Source organism: Aquarana catesbeiana, linkage group LG01 (genome assembly GCF_042186555.1).
Source record: "Aquarana catesbeiana isolate 2022-GZ linkage group LG01, ASM4218655v1, whole genome shotgun sequence".
NCBI lineage: Eukaryota > Metazoa > Chordata > Amphibia > Anura > Ranidae > Aquarana > Aquarana catesbeiana.
This window is the reverse complement of record NC_133324.1, coordinates 375,510,745-375,528,407: the sequence shown is the minus strand read 5'-3', so window position 1 is coordinate 375,528,407 and position 17,663 is coordinate 375,510,745. Positions and strand designations below refer to the sequence as shown.

Genomic DNA, 17,663 nt, shown 5'->3' with positions numbered 1-17,663 from the left:
TTCATGGGACTAAGGGGCCAAGCCCAACCCCTGAAAAACAACCCCACAGCATAATCCCCCCCCCCCCACCCCCCACCAAGTGATTTGGACCAGTACACATAGCAGTCCATAAAGACATGGATGAGCAAGTTTGGGGTGGAGGACTTGACTGGGATGCCATTAAAGTTCATGTAAAGGTAGGTGTCCCAATACTTTTGGTAATATAGTGTATCTACACTGTTTAGTGTGGATGGAGGGTTTTTGTTAGATTTCTTTTAGCTTAAATACCTATTGATCCTGTCTACAGGTGCCCCTGTTGGCACCCTCCAGCCTGACAATAGCCATATGGGGAGATTCATCTGTCTGCATTGTTTACCGTGGATGGGGGATTCTGTTCGATTTGTTTTTGTTCACCCTGTGTATGGAGAGCTTAAATACCTGTTGATCCTGCCCATTTCTGCTTTATCTCTCCATAAGCTCCCAATTCTGCAGGACAGAGGTTTGTCTTTACTGTTATCAATCCGCTCTAATTAATGCACCCCACTGGCTAAATAACAACTGCTCTGACCATTTGGAAGCTGAGACTGGGACTTCCTTTAAATTTACCTGCCCCTTTTGCTGGAAAGCATGCCCTGTTACAAGAGTAGATTTAGAAAAACAAACACTGCTGTGTTATAGCTAGTGATTGAATGTATCATATATTTCTTTTTTTTTTGACTATAGTGACAGTAGGAAATTATATTGAATCTGCCATGTAGCATTATCTGTAATAAAAAAAGGAAAAGTATGAATAAACAGATGCAGACACCTCTTGTACATCAGATATAAGCAGTTGTTTTAAAGTCACCTGATGGAAGCCATGCAAAAGCAGATGGCTGCCTTAGTAAAAGGTGAAATTTACTTAAAGTGGAGTTCCGCCAAAAACAAAATTAAAAGTCAGCAGCTACAAAATACTGCAGCTGCTGACTTTTAAAATCAGAACACTTACCTGTCCAGGGCGCCTGCGATGTCCTCACCCGAAGCCGAACTGTCCCTCAGTTCTGGTGCAGGCGCCGACATCTTCAGTAAGGGAATCGGGAAGTAAAGTCTTGTGGCTTCCCAGCCTGGTTCCCTACTGCGCTTGCGCGAGTCGCGCCGCGTGTCCTGAGTAGTCCCTGCTGTCTTCTGAGACCTGTGCTTCTCCCAGAAGACAACGAGGGGGATGGAGGAGGGGCCGGATATGGTGTAGTTTGCAGCGGATTCTGCAAAGCTCTTTCTCCGGAAGTGGTAGCAATTATCTGTATTAGACAGGTATCTGCTCCCCCCCTGAAAGGTGCCAAATGTGACACCGGAGGGGGGGGGAGGAACCAGATCAGCAGAAGTTCCTTTTCTGGGTGGAACTCCGCTTTAACCTAATAAAATTATTTTTATTTATTTATCTATTTTGCAAAATCTTTTTTATTAAATTTTTCATTAGCATAAAAAATTAGCCCACGCAGGGGCAATTTTTCTGAATTATTTTTAATTGTGCTACTTTCTTTAATGTGATCAAATACTGTAAATTTAAATATTTTGTTTTGATGACTGTAGGAATGATTAATGAAGCACTCATGCACACATGCTCTACAAAGAAATAATCAGTGACCATAAAGGAAAGCTCATTTCTGGCCAAGCGTAACACTTGTTACAGTATTCAGTGCTCTGTGATTGTTCTTTTATTTAATTCTGTGTTTATGCAGTAGAGAACAGGAAATATCCCATAGGTATTTGATGTAGAAGTCCAGGCAGGGTTATGTGATATAAGCAATATTTTGCTACATGTGGCTGTTTGGACTGATTCAGTTTTGAAAGGGTTAGTACGCTCAAAACAGATATTTATTTTTTTCATCTATATTGTAATCTATATTTTGAAGACTGCAACTGGAGATTTGAAACTCCCAAAGGTGCGTAGAAATGTAGCCAGGCTATAAGACTGAAGACCTTGAGTCCCCCAAGACATCTAAATATCCAGGAAGCATCTCAACTTGCCAGACACTGAAATAAAGTGTAATTTTTGGGTGGACTGACCTTTTAAAGCAGAAGAGTGGGGAGGGCCCGGTTGAAATCAGTAAACTAAATATGCAATCGGGTAGACTTTGTACAGTTTTCATACTCTTGCCTTCACTTACCTGTTACAGCAGTCGCGCAGGGTGTTTCAAAGGATATGTTCACCTTAACCACTTTAATACAGGGCACTTTCCCCCCTTGCTGAACAGGACAATTTTCAGCTTTCAGCGCTGTCACACTTTGAATGACAATTGCGGGGTCATACAACACTGTACCCAAACTAAATTTTTATCATTTTCTTCCCACTTTCTTTTGGTGGTATTTGATCACCAGTGGGGTTTTTATTTTTTGCAAAACAAACTAAAAGAAAAAAAAACAGTTTTGGAAAAAAAATAAAAAGTTTTTCTTTGTTTCTGTTATAAAATTTTGTTTTCTCCTTCACTGACAGGCACTGATGAGGCGGCACTAATATGTAGAATTGATTGGCAATGATAGGCAGCACTGATGGGCACTAATAAATGGCACTGATGGTGAGGTACTGGCAGTCATTACTGATGGGCACTGATTGGCATCTGTGAAGGGCACTGACAGGCGTTACTGATGGGCACTGACTGGCAGTGATTGGCAGATGTGGTGGGCACCTCTGATAGGAGCCGAGCTGATAATCAATGTGCTGATTATCAGTGCAGACCCCCCTCTGACAGGAGAGCTGCCGACTGGCTCCACTGTCAGTGCAAACCAAGGAAAGCCATTTACTGGCACTTCCTGGTTACACGCTGTGATCAGCTGTGATTGGTCACAGCTGTTTAAGTGGTAAAGAGCCTATGTCATAGGCTCTTTACCACGATCGGAGTTGTCAGACTGACCACACTTCGCCGTGCTGCACGCCCCCGCGCAATTGCGGCTTATCCTGCTGAACGTCATATGACGTCCAGTCAGGATAACTTAACCACTTTGCGCATGTCATTCTGTTATATGGCGGGCTGGAAATGGTTAAGGAACATGTTATACCAGTATTTAGGATGTAACATGTTCCAGCTCCTGATTCCCTTCCCCTGAGACAGCGGGCAGGGAATCCTCTCCCCCACATCTGCTGTCACATTTAAAATTGGCTGTGTCACGTTAAAAATCAGAATCTTTGAATGATCGTGGCAGATGGCTTGTAGTCCTCGATGGCTATTTTCAGCGGCGCTTTACCATCATTTTTGCGGGGGTTTTCGGCCGCTAGCGGGTGGTTTTAACCCCAGCTAGTGGCCGAAAAAGGGTTAAAATGACCCGCAAAGCGCCGCTGCAGCGGTGCCCATTCAGTTCAGTGGGCAGAAGCGGTGTAGGAGCGGTGTATACACCGCTCCAAAGATGCTGCTTGCAGGACTTTTTTTAGCGTCCTGCCAGCGCACAGCTCCAGGAGAGGCGCTTTACAGGTGCTATGCAGGTGCTATTTTGAGGGGTGTAGCGCCTGTAAAACGCCTCAGTGTGAAAGGGGTCTTAATGAAAGCCTGTAAAGGGGGTGCAGGCAAAAAAGCTGGAGGAAGAATGTGCAGTATGTGAAACAATAAAGGGCGCAACAGATGTGCAATATCAAATAAACTAAATACTTATTATGTAAATCCACAATGGATTAACATGAATAAAAGTCCATATTTATATATAAAACATTGCTGTGAAAACATAAATGAATGGATCTTCTATATGTACTCCAATCACCGTGTAGTACTAAAGTGCAAATTGCTTCAAATAAAGTGCTTCACCCGAAGTGGTATATCAAAGCGCTCACCAGATTGCGTTGGCCACCAAGTGACCACCAGGCTTGTAGTAAGCAGAAAATACTTCTTTCATCCGATGTACCCCTTCGTGGGTATTGCAGCATAGGCCAGCTGTTTATGGATCAACCAAATCTCAATCCAAGCAAAATGGTATGTGTGTGTATATGTATATACACCGCTATATGCCGCTCTTACCGGCCTCCTGTCACTCCGGGAGACCCAATCCTCGATCCGCCACTTCCGGCGGCTAGAGACAGACTGGCACGAAGCCAGAAACGGCTTCGTTCCAGTCTTCTCTCTGTAAACACGGAAGTGACATCACAACGTCACTTCCTGTTTATTTGGCTGCCAATGGCGCCGGTTTTTGAAAAATATACAGTATTCAGAATCGCCTTTTTTGGCGATCTGAATACTTTGAAGTGCAAAGGAGGGATTGGGGGTCTTTTAGGTGTGTGTGATGAATGTGCATTTGTTATTTTTCCTATAAGGTGAACTTGGCCTTTAATCACAAATCTACAGTTCAGTAGGCACCATACTTAGTGCATTCTAATGTAACAGACCTGATGAGACACACTCCCTCCACTTCTCTTCAATACAGGCCTTTAGAAACTTATGCAGAGAGGTGTGTTTGTTACTCACCTCTGCCAGCACAGAGCACTGCAGTGTGAGCACAGGAACCAGTGTTTTCACTAAAAAATATTTTAAGGCCTTTCGAGCAATAATTATTAATCATATCATGCAGGAGTACAACACACACTATCTACTTCACTTGGCATCAGTGGTAAACAAAGCGGACTAGAAATCAGGTTAGTCCAATCTTGTTGGAGGAGACAGAGCCAATAGTAGAAGTGCTATTAGATATTAGGTACTGTTGCTGGATTGTGGGATAGTGAGGGGATGTTAAAGAGTTCAAAATTGAGGTCTCACTATAGTGTTGTCCCAGCAAGAGGAGTTGCCAGTTTGTAAGGTACATTTTGAACATCACGTGGCCAGACCATTTTTACTATTCTTGTGAAATTTTCACTTCCACATTAAGCCCTGGACCATTTGGCTGTGCAAAGACTAGAGCACTTTTTTGCGATTCGGCACTGCGTCGCTTTAACTGACAACTGCGTGGTCATGCTACGTGGCTCCCAAACAAAATTGACGTCCTTTTTTCCCCACAAATAGAGATATATCTTTTGGTGGTATTTGATCACCTCTGCGTTTTTTATTTATTGCGCTATAAACAAAAAAAATAGCGTCAATTTTGAAAAGAACGCATTATTTTTTACTTTTTGCTATAATAAATATCCCCAAAAAGTATATAAAAAATGTTTTTTCCTCAGTTTAGGCTGATACATTCTCTTCTATATATTTTTGGTAAAAAAAATCGCAATAAGCATTTATTGATTGGTTTGCGCAAAAGTTATAGCATCGTGACTGCGACATTATGGCGGACAGATCGAACACTTTTGGCGCGATTTTGGGACCAATCACATTTATACAGCGATCAGTGCAATTAAAAATGCATTTATTACCGTGTAAATGTGACTGGCAGTGAAGGGTTTTACCAGGAGGGGGCACTGTAGGGGTTAAGTGTGTCCTAGGGAGTGATTCTAACTGGGGGGGGGGGCGTGGCTATCGGTGACACAACACTGATCAGCGCTCCTGATTACAGGGAGCTGTGATCAATGTCATTAGGCAGAACGGGGAAATGCTTGTTTACATCAGCATTTCCCCATTCTTCCTTTCCGTGAGACGATCGCGAGTATCCCCGTGGACATCAGGTCTGCGGGACCCGCAATCACACTCATGGAGGTCGTAGCGCGCGCTCCCGCAAACTACACCTCAAAGGGCAACGTACAGGTACAGTAATCTGCCTGTACGTTAAATAATTCTAACCCAAAATAGTTTTTCTCTTTTGGATAAAAAGTCAGGAAGGGTTTTTTTTTTTTTTTGCTGGTTTTTTACCCACTGGATAAATTTGGCTTCTCTTTGACTAAAGCCTCGTACACACGATCAGATTTTCAGATGACAGTTCGTCAGTTTTTTGTTGCATGCTAGTCTCTTGTCGAAAGTGAAGAGGTTACTCACAATACGAAAATTTTCTGACAACAGAATACAACTTCAGAAATGACGTAATTTGTTGACTAGTTTTGTATGTGTTCTTTCGTTTCTGAGCATGCATAGTCTTGCTCTTACAATTTTTTTCGTACAAAAACCGGACAGATTAAACGAAAATCAGATGTTAAGTTCATGTACCACAAAAATTTTATAGTCTGCACATCCAAGCTTCTGTCTGACGAAAAACCTGAATCGTCTGTCGAAAGTACCATACTAAGGATCCAAAAATCGGCAGATTGTTCGACGAAATTTTACTTCCAATTTTCGTATCGTGTGTACGGGCCTTTAGGCTCCGTTCACAGCTAGGCTTCCCAGATCACGGGCGGAATCACTGTGATTTTGACGGCGATCCTGAATCACAAGAAATCGCGGGACACCCTTGCGATCCTCCATGCAATGTGATTGGGGTGCCATTAAAAGTGATGGGGATTGCAAGGGCGTCCTGCGATTTGCAGCGATACGGAATTGCAGCTATTGCGCCTGTGAGCCGGGACGCCTAGATATGATGGAGCCTTAGGGATATTATTGTTTGATTGTAAACCCTCAAGTCCTTTTTGAACACATCCTGGTTTCTATGTATTTTATTTTGACTTGCAAATGCGAGATGTGCCATTAAGCGTGCATATCCTTGTTTACAGTATCTATGTCCTCGTTGTGGTACTCTTGTTATTATCGGTTTCCTTTTTTCAATAAAAGACTTGTAAACAAATGTATGTGTTAAGGTGCATTGGGGAACAGTGGCGCTACAAAGTAGATGGTGCATTAACACCCATTGGGATAATGTATGATTAAACCACAACGCAATGCTTTGAAATCATCCCCACACCTGCCAGGATAGAAAGTCATGGAAAATTCACAATTTTGAGGTATCACCAAAACAGGAATAGAGGGGAAAGCTTCCAATATGGACACTTGCTCCCATGGCAGCTGTCTAAGGTCCGATTACCTTCACTTTAGGAGATCTCACTTCCTGTTGTGTCACACAGGGCAGTAAGTAAAGGAAGAAAGTGCTGGCTTTAGATATACTTTAAGGAAAGCTTTCCTCATCTAAAAAGTGATAGAACTTGAATTTTAAAAATCTCTTCTGCATTTATTATCACAGAATTGAGGCAGCATTCACACCTGGGCATTTTAAATCACTCGCACTTTCAAAGTGCTCTGCTAAATTGCACAACACGCATTTCAGACTACCGCTAGCGGCTACCATAGCTTTCCCATCTTTCCTCGCCCCCAAGGCGGTAGGGATTTCCCCATCAACACTGTGTTGATGGTTGAATCGAGTGAATTTCTTTCCTGCAACCCATGGGTGCAAAAAAGAAATTTGCTCCATATATGACTGACCTTAGGAGTAAAGTAGTAAATGTTATTGCTTGTCTGGACCTTTGGCTCACTTTAAACAGCTTGGCAGGGAACTACAATCAGCTATGCTTATCACTTATCTGAGCATGACATTTGCTATGTTTGTGACTGATTACACAAATAATAATAAAAAAAAAAACTCCAATATACCCAGTAAAAACATGGATACACAGTGTTCTGCACTGGCTTTGTACACCTTGTTCTATTGGCCACTGCAACCTACAAAATAAAGAAAATAACTTAATGGACAGCTATCATGAGACACAGGGACTACCATAGATATTGCTGGTTCTTTGGCTTCTGTCTGATTTGCAAGTTCAAGGTCAGTAAGCTTTGAAGCCAGAGGATCAGCATGACACCCAGGATTCTTAGAAGATCAGCTTGGTCAGTCCCGTACTTCTCTCTTGACAGGTTTACTTTAAGACTCCTCCCCCCATTTTAAGCAAATGGGGTGATTAGCTCCGTGCCACTTGCAGAGCCATATTTTACAGACCCAGGGAAACACAGGTGCCGCATGCATCCCCGTGCTGGCATCCTATTTAAGTCTATTGAGACATGCGGCTGCATGGACAGAGCTGCTGTGTCTCTATATGACATGCGGGTGCGCCAGGGTCCCCAAACTCATCCTGTGCGTGTGTTCGGGGAACCACATCCGTATGTCATATAAGGAAACATTGGCTCTGTCCATGCAGCTGCGTGTCCCAATAGACTAAAATGAGATGCTGGGACATTGAAGAATACAGCACCTGTGCTGGTAAAAAAAATCGCCCTGCACCAGGCACGGAGCTATTGGCCCCATGTGAACGGGGCCATAAGAAAAGATTTCCAGAGAATAGCAATTTGCTAAAAGCCGAAGGATGGAAAGGATGGGAGTGATGGTCATGTTGATGTTCTGTTCTCCCCTTAGTGATGAAGCCCGTGGTCATGATGTGGTGTTGGCATGCTCTGCACTGAAGAAAGCCTACAGGGAAACGCTGGCTACTGGGACAAACTTACGTACATCTGACAGACAGCAGCAAGAAAACCTGGATCCAGATATATTTTTTATCCACTTACAGGGTTCACAGAAACTGATCTCAGAGAGGATTCAGAAACGAACAGGACATTTCATGCCAGTGGATTTGTTAGCATCACAATTTGACACGCTGGAGCCTCCAACAGCACCTGAACATTTCATGACAGTAAATGTGGCGAAGGACATTTCACAAATCGTTTCAGAAATACAAGGTGTGTTAGAGGGTAAGATGTAAGACCCTCCTGATAGAGCGGAAGTGGACTGATCAAAGGCTGTGTTATCAAGGACCACCTTTTAGCATAATGTGCCATTGCAGCAAAGTGGGGAGAGGCTCCGGTATTCCAGTGTTCTACCTTCCCTGGCCAACATTTAATGCTTTGGGGGAATGCACAAGTTGTCCTACAACTCTGTCATGAGAAACGTGCAAGGCTGACATTGCTCTTTTGAAAATGTTAGTTGCCTTGCTCTGTTGTCTGTCTGGCATCTATACTTTTATATCATAGACCTGGAACCAGCCTGCTGTAAATGAGTGTCAGAAATCCTTTCCCCTATACTTGTTCCAGGTCCGAGACTCTGAAAGCATGGAAGCCAAAACATCAGTATAACAGGCAGGGAACTAATATTAATAAAAGAAAGGTCATCAGCAGCAGGCATCATACTTTTTCTCATGACAGAGTTAGTTCAAGGGCCCATTAACACTTTTGAGGCACAGAAATACATGTCAACCTATGTTACAAGCATTGCGGTGCCATTCATTTTGAATGGTACCCCCAACGCCTTAAGACAACTCACCAAGTAGTGCCTTGCATTGCCAAAATTGGTGTATGTTTTTGTTTTTTTCCCACATTAGGATATGTTGGCAGTCCCTTTATTTCAGTGAGCTGCCTTAACGTAATGCACATTGATGCACCACAAAAATGTAAAGGCCCAACCTAAAAAATGTAAATAGCACATTCTTACTGAATAATTGCAACAGTTGTGCAAAATACAGTTGCATGCAAAGGTTTAGGAACCCCTGACAATTTCCATGATTGTCATTTATAAATATTTGGATCAGCAATTTCATTTTGATCTATCAAATAACTGAAGGACATAGTAATTTTCAGTAGTGAAATTAGGTTTATTGGATTAACAGAAAATGCGCAATATGCATCAAAACGAAATTAAACAGGTGCATAAATTTGGGCACCCCAACAGAAAAATCACATCAATATTTAGTAGAGCCTCCTTTAGCAGAAATAACAGCCTCTAGACGCTTCCTATAGCCTGTAATGAGTGCCTGGATTCTGGATGAATGTATTTTGGACCATTCCTCCTTACAAAACATCTCCAGTTCAGTTAGGTTTGATGGTTGCCGAGCATGGACAGCCCGCTTCAAATCACCCCACATATGTTCAATGATATTCAGGTCTGGGGACTGGGATGGCCATCCAGAATTTTGTACTTGTTCCTCTGCATAAATGCCCGAGTAGATTTTGAGCAGTTTTTTGAGTCGTTGTCTTGTTGAAATATCCAGCCCCGGCGTAACTTCAACTTTGTGACTGATTCCTCAACATTATTCTCAAGAATCTGCTGATATTGAGTGTAATCCATGAGACCCTCAACTTTAACCAGATTCCCAGTACCGGCACTGGCCACACAGCCCCACAGCATGATGGAACCTACACCAAATTTTACTGTGGGTAGCAAGTGTTTTTCTTGGAATGCTGTTCTTTTGCCGCCATGCATAACGCCCCTTGTTGGCTTGTCCAAATGTGCGTTTGCATACCTCAAGCGACCTTAAGGCTTCTTTCGCATCACTCTCCCATACAGCTTCTCCCTGTGCAAAGTGCACTGAATTGTTGAAGGATGCACAGTGACACCATGTGCAGCAAATTGCTGTTGTAGGTCTTTGGAGGTGGTCCATGGGCTGTTTTTGACCCTTCTCACCATCCTTTGCCTTTGCATCTCCAATATTTTATGTGGCCTGCCACTTCTGGCCTTAACAAGAACTGTGCCTGTGGTCTTCCATTTCCTCACTATGTTCCTCACAGTGGACACTGACAGCTTATACCCCTGCGATAACTTTTTGTAGCCTTCCCCTAAACCCTAATGTAGAACCATCTTTGTTTTCAGGTCATTTGAGAGTTGTTTTGAGGCCCCCATGTTGCCACTCTTCAGAGGAGAGTCAAAGAGAACAACAACTTGCAATTGGCCACCTTAAATACCTTTTCTCATGATTGGATGCGCCGGTCTATGAAGTTCAAGGGGTTGTAAAGGTGTTTTTTTTTTTTTTTAAAAATAACAAACATGTCATACTTACCTTCACTGTGCAGCTCGTTCTGCACAGAGTGGCCCCGAACCTGGTCTTCTGGGGTCCCTCGGCGGCTGTCTCAGCTCCTCCCCGCAAGCATTTACCACCTTCATGCGAGCTCTCTCGCACGGTGGTGAGTGCTTGCGGGCGCGCTCCCGTGATACAGCCGGCGGCTATAGCCGCTCGCTGTATCACTCGGCCCCGCCCCCCGGCGCGCCGCGTCATCGGATGTGATTGACAGCAGCGCGAGCCAATGGCTGCGCTGCTTTCAATCCATCCACTGCAGCCAATCAGCGGCCAGGGTGAGCGGAGGAACAGATGTCGGGAACGCGAAGCTGACTTTCGAGGCGTCAGGTAAGTAAAACGGGGGGGCTGGGGGCGGCGGTTCTGTCAGAAGTTTTTTCACCTTAATGCATAGAATGCATTAAGGTGAAAAAACTTTTACCTTTACAACCCCTTTCAAGGCTTAATGAGCTCTCCAAACCAATTGTGTGTTCCAATTAATCAGTGCTAAGTAGTTACAGGTATTCAAATCAACAAAATGACAAGGGTGCCCAAATTTATGCACCTGTCTAATTTCATTTTGATGCATATTGCACATTTTCTGTTAATCCAATAAACCTCATTTCACTACTGAAATATTACTGCGTCTTTCAGTTATTTGATAGATCAAAATGAAATTGCTGATCCAAACACCCAAATATTTATAAATGACAATCATGGAAATTGTCAGGGGTTCCTAAACTGTTGCATACAACTGTAAGAATAGACTAAAGGGACTGAAACTTTAAAGGTGACATTGTTTGCCTTGAATTACAGTTCAGAGGTCTCCTGTTTCAGCTCAAAACACCTCAAGGAACCACATACAGAAAACTGCACAACCTTCTTTTTTTTGTAATTTGCTAGAGAACTACGATCAAAATAATGTATATAATAGTATGTGCTGTACTTGTGCTGGATCATTATGAAAATTATTGGCATGCACTATAAATGTCAGCAGGTACATAGAACTGGATGAAGAATTACAAAAGCACTCTTTGGTCAGGCAAATTATTATTCTTAAGACTTACCTTCTTGCCATTTATTCTCAGTGCTATAATTAATTTAACAATTTAAGACACTTTTTTTATCATGGATTTAATATATCAAAACCTGTTTTTTGTGGAATATTTTATTCTTGTGTACAGTTCACACATCCGTGCCTACTGTTAATAATTTAACTCTGTACAGAAATAATTGAACAATTAGCATTGTTCACTTGTGAACCTGTGTAGAGAACAAGCTATAAAATCTACGCAAACCAGTTACAATTTTTAAGGCACCACACATTAAAGGATGATTCAGCTTAGATGATGAATTTTAGTATAAATCATGGTACATTGTGACTGCTTGGAGACTGACATCTTGCAGGTGAGCTCTTGAACATACACTATATTTACAAAAGTATTGGGACGCCTGCCTTTACACGCACATGCTATAACAGATTCAACTCTTCTGGGAAGGCTGTCCAGAAGGTCTAGGAGTGTGTCTATGGGAATGTTTGACCATTCTTCCAGAAGCGCATTTGTGAGGTCAGGCACTGATGTGGATGAGAAGGCCTGGCTCGCAGTCTCCACTCTAATTCATCCCAAAGGTGTTCTATCGGGTTGAGGTCAGGACCAGTCAAGTTCCACCACCCCAAACTCTCTCATCCATGGGCCATCCTCAAACTGTTCCCACAAAGTTGGGAGCATGAATTTGCACAAAATGTCTTGGTATGCTGACGCCTTAAGAGTTCCCGTAACTGGAACTAGGGGGCCAAGCCCAACCCCACACCATAATCCCCCCTCCACCAAATGATTTGGACCAGTGCACAAAGCAAGGTTCATAAAAACATGGATGAGCAAGTTTGGGGTGGAGGAACTTGACTGGCCTGCACAGACTCCTGACCTCAAACTGATAGAACACCTTTGGGATGAATTAGAGTGGAGACTGCGACTGCGAGACTGCGAGCCCTTGCCTTCACGTCCACATTCAAAACCCAGACTCTCCGGGTGAATTCTGGATAGGTGGCAACCCTACTCTGTACGCCAGATCAGAGTTGGTCTAACTTACTGCCATTTCCTAAAATGGAGAACTGGCAGTGATTCTTTAAGATTTAATTGCTGCCACAGCAGTAGATTCTTAAAGTGGAGGTAGTAAGAACTACCTGAATTTGCCGCATAGGTCAGTAACGTTACCAACACTGGCACAAATGCTTTCCTGAGTTAGGCACAGGAAGTTCTTACAGTGGGGAAAATAATTATTTGATCCCCCTGCAGCTTTTGTAAGTTTGCCCACTTACAAAGAAATGAAGGGTCTATAATTTTTATCATAGGTGTATTTTAAATCAGAGACAGAATATCAACCAAAAATCTAGAAAAAACACAGGATACAAATGTTATAAACTGAGTTGCAATTCAGTGAGTAAAATTAAGTATTTGATCCCCAAGCAAACATGACTTGGTACTTGATGGAGGAACCCTTGTTGGCAAACACAGAGGTAATATGTTTCCGGTAGTTGATTACGAGGTTTGCACACATCTCAGGAGGGATTTTGGTCCACTCTTTTTTACAGATCTTCTCTAAATCCTTAAGGTTTCTTGACTGTCGCTTGGCAACTCTAAGTTTCAGCTCCCATAAATTTTCTATAGGATTAAGGTCTGGAGTCTGACTAGGCCACTCAATGACCTTAATGTGCTTATTCTTGAGTCACTCCTTTGTTGCCTTTGTGGTATGTTTTGGGACATTGTCATGCTGAAAGATATCCATGACCCATCTTCAGTGTTCTGGCTGAGGGAAGAAGGTTCTCATCCAAAATTTGCCAATACATGGCCCCATCCATTGGTCCCTCAATACAGCAAAGTCAGTCTGTACCGTTAGCAGAGGAACAGTCCCAAAACATTATGTTTCCACCTCTGTGCTTGACTGTAGGGATGGTGTTCATAGGGTCATAGTCAGCAATTTTTCTTCCTCAAAACATGGCGAGTCCCCCTCCTCAAGAAGGCACATGTACAGTCATGCCGATGAACATCTAAATGATTCAGAGAAGGATTGGGAGAAAGTGCTGTGGTCAGATGAGATCAAAATTGAACTCTTGGCATTAACGCGACTCGTCATGTTTGGAGGATGAAAAATGCTGACTATGTTCTAAGAACACCATCCCTACAGTCAAGCACGGAGGTGGAAAGATGATGCTTTGGGGCTGTTTCTCTGCTAAAAGTACAGGCCAACTTTGCCGCATTAAGGGGCCATTTATTGTAAAATCTTGGATGAGAATCTTCTTCCCTCATCCAGAACACTGAAGATGGGTCATGGATGGGTCTTCCAGCATGACAATGACCCAAAACATACCGCCAAGACAACAAAGTAATAACTCAAGAAGAAGCAAATTAAGGTCATGGAGTGGCCTAGTCAACCTCCAGACCTCAATGCTATAAAAAAAATTTATGGAGGGAGCTGAAACTTTGAGTTGCCAAGTGACATCCAAAAAACCTTAAGGATTTAGCGTAGATCTGTAAAGAAGAATGGACCATAATCCTTCCTGAGATGTGTGGAAACCTGGTTACCAACTACAAGAAACGTCTTACCTCTGTGCTTGCCAACAAAGGTTTCCCCACCAAGTACCAAGTCATGTTTTGCTTGGGGATCAAATACTTATTTTACTCACTGAACTGCAACTCAATTTAGAACATTTGTATCATGTGGTTTTTTTTTTCTGTATTTTTGGTTGATATTCTGTCTCCAGCATTTAAAATACACCTATGATAAAAATGATAGACCCTTAATTTCTTTGTAAGTGGGCAAACTTACAAAATCTGCGGGGGGATCAAATAATTATTTCACCCACTGTAAGGGAACTACTGCCATAAATTTGTCCTTGGGGCCCATTCTGAATTCCCTGAGGATAAAATATTAAAAAAAGCAAAATCCTCACGATTTTTTCTTGGTCCTACTATGGGTACAAACAACAGTGCACACATATGTGGCTTCCTCATCCGCATTTTTTTTTTTTTGGTGGTGGTGTGTCTTGCGTACACACGGCCACACAAATGTTGGCCAACAATTATGAACGTGGTGACGTACTACGTGGTTTTTCAGCTCTTTAGCTCCACCCTTTGGGCTCCTTCTGCTAACTTCGTGTTAGTAGAAGTTTGGTGAGTGTTGATTTGCGCTTTTTCTTTTTGCGTTTTTCATTTAGCGATTTTCAGTTTGCACTTTTCAGTTCCTTTCTGAACGGCTGTTCAACCAGACATGTTGCAGAATCGGAGGAGATAATGTGTTATATATTATTGGCCTATTGCTTTGACATTATTTTTTTGGTTGAATAATTATTTGATTTGGTATATTTTCTATATTTTTGGATGCATAGAATGCACTTTTTGGTTAAGTTCTATTGGTAGATAGCATGTCTAATTTTATTTTTTTAATGCACAATAAAAAATTGTGGAGAATAATGTGTTTTACTTCAAATGACAGTTTGGGAATAGGCAGTTACTTTGTATTTTTTAAAATGTAAAATTGACAAGGGACACCAACATAGTTGTATCTTTGATCTTAAAAACTACGGGATAATGGTGCTGTGGTAACATAAAAAAACATAATATTATTCTTGATATCACTAGAAAAAAAAAAAGCCTTTGAAAATTTGTTTGCAATAACTCCATCAGTATCACCAGCAAAGCAGCTTCATTATTATCCCATTAAAGAAGAAGAGAATGTGCGCTGCATTTGGAAATTTCATAATTTGCCACGTCACGAAAGTTAATTCTCCATTACGAGCGCTAGTTTACAAGACAGATCGCTTCTGGCTCGTCCTTGCTTCCGAGCATGCGTGTTTGTACTTTGGACTTTTGTCCGACGGACTTGTGCACACACACTGGGAAAATCAGACAACACACATTTGTCCGTGGAAAATTTGAAAACCTGCTAGTCAACATTTGTTGGCGGAAAGTCTGACAACAATTGTCCGATGGAGCATACACACAGTCGGATTTACCGACAACAGCTTGTCATCGAACATTTCCCGTTGGAAAGTCCGATAGTGTGTACGGGGCTTAACTCCGACAAAAATCAGCTTTTTTGTATAGAGTGGAAAAGAATATGAAACTGGTATTTATAGTTGTCTATTAGCAAAATGTTTCTTGACCTCCTGTCCAGCAATAAAATTAATTGCCAGTTGTATTCCTGTTCATATACCCATTGCAGAGAGATAAATCTGAGTTCCTGTGGGGTCACCAGATCATGACAGAATGATTAGGAGCTCCTTACTGCAAAATATACAGTGAGGGGAAAAAAGTATTTGATCCCCTGCTGATTTTGTATGTTTGCCCACTGACAAATAAATAATAAGTCTATAATTTTAATGGTAGGTTTATTTTAACAGTGAGAGACAGAATAACAACAAAAAACTCCCAATTTTTTTTTTTTTTTTTAACAACAAACATTTTATACTTGCCTGCTCTGTGCAGTTCCGATCCTCTTTATTTCGGGTCCCCCGCCAGTGCTCCTGGCTCCTCCCTCTCGAGCAGTGCCCCCAGAGAAAGCCACTTGCCCTGGGGGTGCCGCTGCCCTATGCGCCTGTAGCACCCTGGTGTTTAGGCTGGGTTGCTAATAAATTTAGTTTACCAGGTGGTAAATGTGGCACCGTGGCTGGTGACATTAGAATGACAGGGGGCTTCGCAAGGTCAGAGTATAAATGGATGGGATGTCTCAGCCAATTGGCAAGGGTTTCTTTAGTCCCTTGGCCTGCTGAGAGAGCCTATTTGGGTGGAGTCAGGTGATTGGGGTTCTGTGCCACCTGGACGGCTGTCTAGGTGGATGTGTGCTATGTCGCTCCGGCCTGCTAAGCCGGAAGCCTGAGGCCTATCCCGGGGACTTCTGGCTGCTAGGCTGCCTGAAGCCTATCCAGGAGCAGGAGAAGCAGCGTAGGGTTGGGACTGTAGGATTGGAGTCCAACCAAGTTGAGAAGGTTCAGCCTGGTTGGAGGTAGAAGCTGTCGCCACTAAGGGGCCATCCATTTTCCTACCGGAGACTACAGTGAGAAAGCTCGAGCAAGTACCAGAGCAGTCTTCTCACCAACCGGGGACAGTGAAGAAGTGGGAAAGCTTCAGCAAGTGCCAAGCCAGGAACCCAGCAGGATAGCGAGGGTGACGATTGAGGAGTATACAGCGGGATAACTGTGGAAGAGCTCAGGGGGATCCAGTGGCAACTGGGATCTGGAAGTCTAGTGAGAGACTGGGAGCTCAGTGAGTGAAGATTTACAGTGAGATACTGAGAGATAAGAAACGGACTGTTCTGTGTTACCAAGAGTTACATACAACTACCATTTATTGACTGTTGCAAGATTAGTTGCCATAGGAGACAACGGTCCTACCTATACAGAAGTGTTATCTGGCTGGAGGCCTTCCACTGTATAGCTGTCTACCTATAGAAATCTCAGAGTCTGCCAATAAGCATTGCATCTACTCAAGGGTGTCTCGTCCCTAACCCTCTCTCCCACTGTTCTGTTAAGAGACAATAAATCTCTTGTTCGCATTCAAAAAGTGACTGGTGCTCAGAATTTCCTCTTGCATCTCACCCACCATGCCTGGTAACCCACTCCACAAAGAAGGATGTCAGCTCTCCCTGACTCTGGAGGTCACCATTAGGCCTCTAGGGATCGAGGCCCTTGCTACGTGCCCATAAGACACAGAGCTGCGGCTCGAAACCCCCCCCCCCCCCGCCGCTCTCTCCTTACTGGCTCACTGGCTGTGATTGATAGCAGTAGGAGCCAGTGGGCTCCTGCTGCTGTCTCAGCCAATGAGGAGTGAGATTCCTGGGACAGCCGAGGCTATTGACATCGCTGGATTAAAGGGAGCTCAGGTAAGGATTGGGGGGGGGGGGGGGGGCGTTGCACACGGGTGGGTTTTTACCTCCATGTATAGAATGCATGAAGATTAAAAAAACATTCAGCCTTTAGAACCACTTAAACTGCCTGCTGCATTAAAAAAACTGGTGAAAAGTTACCCGTTTTCCAAAATATCTTCTCCTTTGATGTGTGTTGCAGCTCCAGCAGATAAACACAAACATTTTTCTATGAGACTAATGGACACCAGTGTGTGCC

The 17,663-nt window shown here is 43.0% G+C and overlaps 1 protein-coding gene across 2 annotated transcripts in view; it reads left to right on the top strand.

Moving 5' to 3' along the window:
• Positions 1 to 17,663, top strand: part of IDNK (IDNK gluconokinase) — a 74,548-nt gene that overhangs the window by 13,427 nt on the left and 43,458 nt on the right. Inside the window, exon 5 of one of the 2 annotated variants that reach the window (XM_073633709.1) lies at positions 8,140 to 11,144. The exons of the other annotated variant lie outside the window; for it this stretch is intronic. Coding sequence (XP_073489810.1) covers positions 8,140 to 8,482 — 343 coding nt within the window. The 3' untranslated portion in view covers positions 8,483 to 11,144. Of the gene's footprint in view, positions 1 to 8,139; positions 11,145 to 17,663 lie in introns of those variants that run through there. 2 annotated transcript variants of the gene reach the window in all.